This window comes from Odocoileus virginianus, chromosome 28 (assembly GCF_023699985.2).
Source record: "Odocoileus virginianus isolate 20LAN1187 ecotype Illinois chromosome 28, Ovbor_1.2, whole genome shotgun sequence".
Classification (NCBI taxonomy): Eukaryota; Metazoa; Chordata; class Mammalia; order Artiodactyla; family Cervidae; genus Odocoileus; species Odocoileus virginianus.
In genome coordinates this window covers 36,455,601-36,462,354 of record NC_069701.1, presented here as the reverse complement: position 1 = coordinate 36,462,354, position 6,754 = coordinate 36,455,601, and the positions used below count along the sequence as shown (strand labels likewise).

Here is a 6,754-nt window from a genome sequence, read left to right as displayed (position 1 = left end):
AGAAAGAGACAGAGCTGTTTCTGGGCGAGAAGGGGTCAGTCAAGGAGGAGGCAGCCCTACAGGCTGCCTTTGCCCCAGGCTCTCAGACCCCCAAGGGGAACCCTACCTGGCACTGGCCATCCTCAAAATCGCCACCATGTTGGGCACCAAGTCTAACCTAACAGATCTCCTAGCCTTTGACTGAGGCCCTGTGGGTGTGATTATTATCTCTACTTGAGGCCCAGAGAGGGGAAAGGACTCGCCCAAGGTCACACAGCTTGATAGGAGGATTGCAGCCCTCTGTCTTGAAGGCCAGCTCTGTCCTGTCTTTACTCCTTGCCCTTGAAGAGGCAAAGAAAGCGGGACCCGATTTGTGATCCTTGTCCTCTCTCACGAGAGCAACAGAGCTGTACCCCTTAGAGACTCGGGGACCACGAGGTCTCATTGGGTAGCCATGCAGGGTAGAGATGGGCTCTGCTCCCCCTAGCTTGGGGGCAGGTCTACTGGCCGAAACTAGTCTTTGTACCTCCGTCACCTTGTCCAAAAGTTGGATGTTGTCAGAGGATGAAATAGGCAAATGGGTATGAAATGACCCCTGGGTACTGGATATCTGAGACAGCTGCATATCTAAGGAAAGGACAGCAGGCTGTGGCGATGCCAGGGAGGAGGGAGGAAAGGACATGGGTCAGCTCTGGGCTAGGGGGCCTGCCAGGCAGTGCCAGGGCCAGCAGGGCCTGAAGCTGTGGCCTGAGCTTAGGGGTAGAAGCTCTAGGTGGCAGCTTCTTGAAAAACAAGATGGGAACCTGTTTCCTGCCCACCGCGTCTCCCGAGGCCAGGGCAACCCCCATTAGAGGGCTCCTTCCTCCTTGCACACTTTCTTCCTGCCTTGGTAATGGTAATGGGGTTTCTCGGCAAGCCATAACGGTGGAAGGAACGCAGTCTTTCCGGCCTCTACCCTTGATTAAGGGAGCGGTCTCAGCCACAGGACCCTCCCTAGGGCCTCTGCTTTAGGAGGCACTGAAAGCAGCCTCAGCTGGTCTCTGGGGGAGGGGAGCCAGGACCCCAGGAGAGGTGGGGCTGGGGAAGCTACAGCCTGGGGCTGAAAGGGTGAGGAGCAGCGCAGCACTCAGATAGGAGGCCAAGGGCTGGGATATGGTCTTAGAGCACCGATCTCAGCCGCAAATCACCAGAAGTCAGCAGAATCACCCCCTTTGAAGAGGCTCAGGGTAGGTTAGTGACTGGCCCAGGGCCTCTCAGCCTAGGGCAGAGGCAGGATTTGGACCTAGTTCTTCCACTCCAAGGTTTTGTGCTAGGCAGTCAAGCCTCCAAGGCGGCTGTAGGCCATCATGGCCATCTACGCTAACACAAGAGTAGGTGGCCATGGGGAGGGATGAACGAGATAGGGGAGTCAGTCTGAGGAATCTGGGAGTGTCTTAGGGGTAGCACAGAAGGTGGAGAGAGGGATTCAGGAAGAGCGTCCCTGGCTCTGTCTTCCCTGTTCAGGCTAGAAACTCCTCAGGGGACACCATGAAATTTGGAAATGATAGGAGGCCTTCAGACCAGCCTTGAGGGGAGGAGGGACAGGAAGATCACTGCTCAGGGTCATAGCATCTGGAGGGACACAGCTGGGACTTGTCCCCAAGTCTTCACCACCAATAGGTTTCATTCCCACAGCGAACTATGATACAGCCTCCCTCTTAACTGCAGGCCTCCACCACCCCCAGGCCTGAATCAGCACTCCAGTTTAAAAAGAGCAAACCCACCCCAGTGGGGTAAGGTGGGGTGTGGTGGGGAATTTGGATTTGATAAATTGCTTCTCCCATCAGGGCAAGCTCAGAGTCAGAAGCCAGGCTGGGGATGGGACTCTCTTAGAAAGGGTGGGTCCTGCCTAAACCACAGGAGAAGGGTCAGCCCTTCCCTGGCCCCGGAGGCTGACCGAAGAGAGGCTAAGGCCCGAGGGGGGGGCTAGGGAGGGAGAAGGTATCAGCCCATCATCAAGCCACATGAGTCATGTGCCCCCTGCTCAGGCCTTTCAGGGAGAAGCCCAGCTGGCATGAATCCCATCACCGCACACATCATTCTCAGCCACTGCCTTCCCCTTGTCTGTACTCTCCAACCTCAAGGTAAGTCCAAAGTCCTGGGTTTCGGTTTGTCTGCAGCATCACACCAGCTGTATGAACCTGGGCCAGTGTCAACGTCTGTCTGAACCCCATTTGCTGCAGAGGGTGTCTCTGGCATCCAGAGGGGCTGGGACTTAGTGTCTCTAGGACATGGAGCCTCTGCTTGGGACTGCAGAGGGTGAGCCTGTCCTCTGTGGTCTGTGGAAGCATCTGAAACAGTTGCACAACCTTGTGTGGCGGTAGGAGCAGTGACTTTGTGTCAGGGGGCCTGCGTAGACAAGCTGAGCTCCATTGCTATCTGGGTGTGTGACTTAACCTCTGTGGTGCAATCACTGAAACTTCCACGTCCTTTCCTATTTAATCTTTGCCACAACCTTTGGAGGAAATGGAGGCACACAGGAAGCCTTTCATTCAGTCATTCGTTCAACCAATTAAACACCGACTATGAATCTGACCTGAACTTCCCTGGTGGCTCAGATGGTAAAGCGTCTACCCGCAATGCGGGAGACCTGGGTTCAATCCCTGGATCAGGAAGATCCCCTGGAGAAGGAAATGGCAACCCACTCCAGTACTCTTGCCTGGAAAATCCCATGGATGGAGGAGCCTAGTAGGCTACAGTCCATGGGGTCGCACAGAGTTGGACATGACTGAGCGACTTCACTTCACTTCAAGAGTCTGACCTAGGTGCTGAGAGTTCAGCAAGTCAGTTGATTTGCCATATCCATGTGGTTTGAAGCTGAGCGGGTCCACTCAATCATGGGTATCAGCAGTAAACAAGGGCCAGACAGGTCTCAGCCTCACAGAGCTCATAGTTAAGAAATGCGAGACGGACAACGAACCAGTGAATGAGAGACACTATTTAAAAATATAAAAAAATCTATATATATATATAAATCAAACTTGCTGCGGGAACAAGACACAGGGTCCGTTTGAGAGAGGTGGGCCAAATAAGACGCTTGTGAGCTCTGAAGGACAGAGGAAGCCCTAGGGCTGGTATCTACTGGAGAGCAGTGAGATGCCCTCGCGCTAGAACCGACTATGTGGAACTCGTATTAGGGTCAGCAGTTATTATTATCTTTGTTATCCTGAGTACTGGCTCCTCCACTTCCCAGTTCTTTAAGCCTCAGTTTGCACACACAAGAGATTGCGGGGTGCGGAGGACCGCGCCCTGTGGAGACCAGCCCTACGAGGGCGCTCCAAACAAGTTTTCCCCGCCTGGGATTCTCTGCGGGGGAGGGGCAGCCATGCGGGGCAGGACTCTGTGAACTACATTTCCCACAATCCCATCAACCGCCATCTTGCCCGGTGGGCGGTGGCTGCCCGGGGTCTAGCCCTTCAGGCCGCTCGGCCGGCTCAGCTCACCCCCAACCTAGGCCTCCATTATGGGGTGCGCGGAACCCCAAGGAGTGCGGCGTCCAGTGACCTGGGCAGCTCCTGCCCGTCTTCTCCACCCCTCTACCCCCGGGAATCCTGTCCACGTGTTTGTCAGCGCGAAGAAGCTTCTTGTCCCCCGCTGACAGAGGACAGGAGGACCCAGAAGGGAGAGGGGTGGCGCTCCCAGGTCTCCTCCTCGGACTTCGGTCCTGTATACAGTGCCCACTCCCCTCCATTCTCAGGCGGCCCCTGTTTTCGCTCCAGTGAGGACAGAACACTAGGTTCCCCATTGGAAGCGCAAATCCTCGCACCGGGCGCTTAGAACGCCTGGGTGTAGGGCAGGAAGGTTAAAAGAGAGAAGGGACAGCTAGGCCCAAACCTCTGAGGACTAGATCCTCCCCTAGACCCTGTCCGGGGGCGGAGTAAGGGTGAGGGGCAAGCTGCAGGACTGGCCCTTTAAGGGGGTGTGGTCGGGGGGCGGGGGAAGCGATCCAGACAGAGAAAGCGGCTTCGGCTGCGGCGGCTCGGGCGGCGGCCGCGGGGGACAAAGGGCGGGCGGATCGGTGGGGAGGGGGCGGGGCGCGGCCAGGCCAGGCCCGGGGGCTCCGCATGCTGCAGCTGCCCCCGGGCACCCCCGCCGCCGCCCTCGCCGCGGAGCCGCGCGGAGCCGAGCTCACGAGCTAACCCGAGCCAGCGGCCGGGAGCCAGCCGGCGGGCGTCCGGGAGGCGGCGGCGCAGGGAGGGGCCCGACGCGCGCACGTGGCCCCGGCGGCCGCCATGGCGGACAGCGGCCCCGCGGGGGGCGCGGCGTTGGCGGCCCCGGCCCCCGGACCGGGGAGTGGCGGCCCAGGGCCCCGCGTCTACTTTCAGAGCCCCCCTGGGGCTGCAGGCGAGGGCCCGGGCGGCGCGGACGATGAGGGCCCAGTGAGGCGCCAAGGGAAGGTCACGGTCAAGTACGACCGCAAGGAGCTACGGAAGCGCCTCAACCTGGAGGAGTGGATCCTGGAGCAGCTCACTCGCCTCTACGACTGCCAGGTGTGTCTCCCACCCTGCGCCGACACCCTAAAACCGGTTCCGATTCGGGCCTCCTGGAAACCCCACCTTGAGCCCGCCTGTCACCCGGAGTCAGTGGGCACCCCGCTTAAGCGCGCTCCCTTGCTTTCTGTACTCCCCGCCCCCAATGTATGCTCTTTCTTGTCTAACCTAAGTCACTTCTTTCTTATTCGCTGCCTTGGACAGGAGACCTGGGGCTAGTCTAGGCTGGCTGGGGAAGGAGAGCTACTTATCGCTTGCTAGCCTAGACCAGTTTAAGGCACTAGCCAACCCCGTTGTTGGGGTTTATGTGTCTTGCCTGTTTCTAATGGGCTTATCTGGAGTCCATCTTGGCATGGGGGGCAAGCTAGCCCACTCTGTGGGTTCTGGTTCTCCACCCTGTGACTCCTTCCTTGCTCAAGTGGTGACTCAGGCCCCGGGGGCCAGGGTGGAGGAGTGGGCTTGCCCTGTGCTGCCTACCCTAGCCCAGCCCTGGAATGCAGTTGGCTCCAGACAGGAGAGATGCTTCCTGGGGGAGGAGGGGTGGCAGGCACCCCCTCCCTCGGCAAAGCATGGGCTCTTTGTTTCCCCTTTACCAGGCCTGGGTCCTTCCCACTGACCCCTCACCCTTCACTTCCTCCCCACTCCTGGGAAGCTGTGACAGGTGTTTGGGGGAGGGGAAGGGGGCCGTGATGAGTTGGGGCAGCTGGCCCCATCTGTGCTCTGGTTGAGATGGGGGGCTCGGAAGTTGGGGAGACACATCTGCAGGGTTCCCAGCCTAGGATCCCCAGCCCTGGCCGTCTGGCACCCAGGGTGCCCAACTGGCAGGGACAGGAAGCTCCCCCCCACATTGGGCAGTTTGCCTTGGCACAGGCCTGATCTGTTTTCTTCCTCGGAGCAGCTGCCGCTGTCTGCTGGGCAAAGAGGGCTGGCTCCCGTCTGCAGTAGGGCAGGGGCCTCAGCCAGAGCCCCTCTCACACCCTCTCTCCCAACTCAGGCCCTTGTCTCTCCCTCCTCCCCCACCCCTACCCCAGGAAGAGGAGATCCCAGAGCTGGAAATCGACGTGGATGAACTCCTGGACATGGAGAGCGATGATACCCGGGCTGCCAGGGTCAAGGTAAGAGGGGCTGGAGGGCAGCAGGGCCAGGTCAGGGGAGCAGGGGCTAGAGGGCAGCTGGGGGCGGTCTGCCCGTCGTTGGGTCGGCAAGCCTCTGGAGCCAGGCCTGCCTTGATCTGCGGCAGTCAGCTCTGTGATCTTGGGCTCAGCTTTGGCGTCCACCAAAGGGGGCCAGTAGTTACTTGCCGAGCTGTTCAGTAGCATGTCCAGTGCCTTGGAAGAGGGTACGGGTGAACTCTAGGTCCGTGTTCTGTAGACTCAGTTACCCTTCCCCTCCTTGCCCCACCAGGAGCTGCTGGTTGACTGTTACAAACCCACTGAGGTAAGGAAGTGGTTTCCCCAGGGGTGGGGTGAGGAGCCTGGGGTCCTGTCCTCATGGGGTCTGGCCTCCTTAATGTCCTCCCTCCCTCCAGGCCTTCATCTCTGGCCTGCTGGACAAGATCCGGGGCATGCAGAAGCTGAGCACACCCCAGAAGAAGTAAGGGTCCTCGACCCAGCTGAATGGTGGCTCCACAGGACAATCGCTGCCCCCTGACCTCGTAGCAACAGCAATACCAGGGGGCCCTGCGGCCAGGCCTGGTGCCACGAGCAGGGCTCCCCGTGCCCCTGGCCCAGGGGCCTCTTCCCTGCCCCCTCAGTTTTCCATTTTTGGGGTTTTTTATTATTATTAAACTGATGGGACTTTTTGTGTTTTTATATTGACTGCAGCGCGGGCCCTTTAATAAAGCTAGGATACGCCTTTGGTGCAGTTCACAGGCTCGCCTGGTCTCTTTTGGGGGGACACACTGCTCTCTGACTGCTGCCAGCTCAGCTTCTCCCCAGGTGACCGCAGGCCTTCCTGAGGGCCACGTAGCCATGGCGATAGCCCAGTGCTGGCTCCCAGACTAGGAGCTGGAAGTGGCTGGGGAGCTGGGGAGGAGCCATGCTGCTGCCGGCAGGCAGGAATACTCTTTTCCCCTCTGGACAAGGGCCACCATGCCACTCAGGGCTTGGCCATCGTGACCTCGATGCCACTGAGCCTTCTAGATCCCAAGGTTCTGCAGCCCAGAGGGAGAAGGAGGGACAGGAGGAGGTCGAGGGAGAGAGGAGGCTGAACCTGTGGTTTCTAAGTCTCTCAGGGCCCACAAAGAA

The 6,754-nt window shown here is 59.1% G+C and overlaps 1 protein-coding gene across 1 annotated transcript; it reads left to right on the top strand.

Annotated features, from left to right (window-relative positions):
* Positions 1 to 4,067: 4,067 nt before the first annotated feature.
* On the top strand, positions 4,068 to 6,362 carry PPP1R14B (protein phosphatase 1 regulatory inhibitor subunit 14B). Its single transcript, XM_070457551.1, is given in 6 exon segments — positions 4,068 to 4,116; positions 4,119 to 4,225; positions 4,227 to 4,508; positions 5,540 to 5,623; positions 5,913 to 5,945; positions 6,037 to 6,362. Coding segments are annotated over 6 exon segments (609 nt in total). The 5' UTR covers positions 4,068 to 4,082; the 3' UTR covers positions 6,106 to 6,362.
* The last annotated feature ends 392 nt before the right edge of the window (positions 6,363 to 6,754 follow it).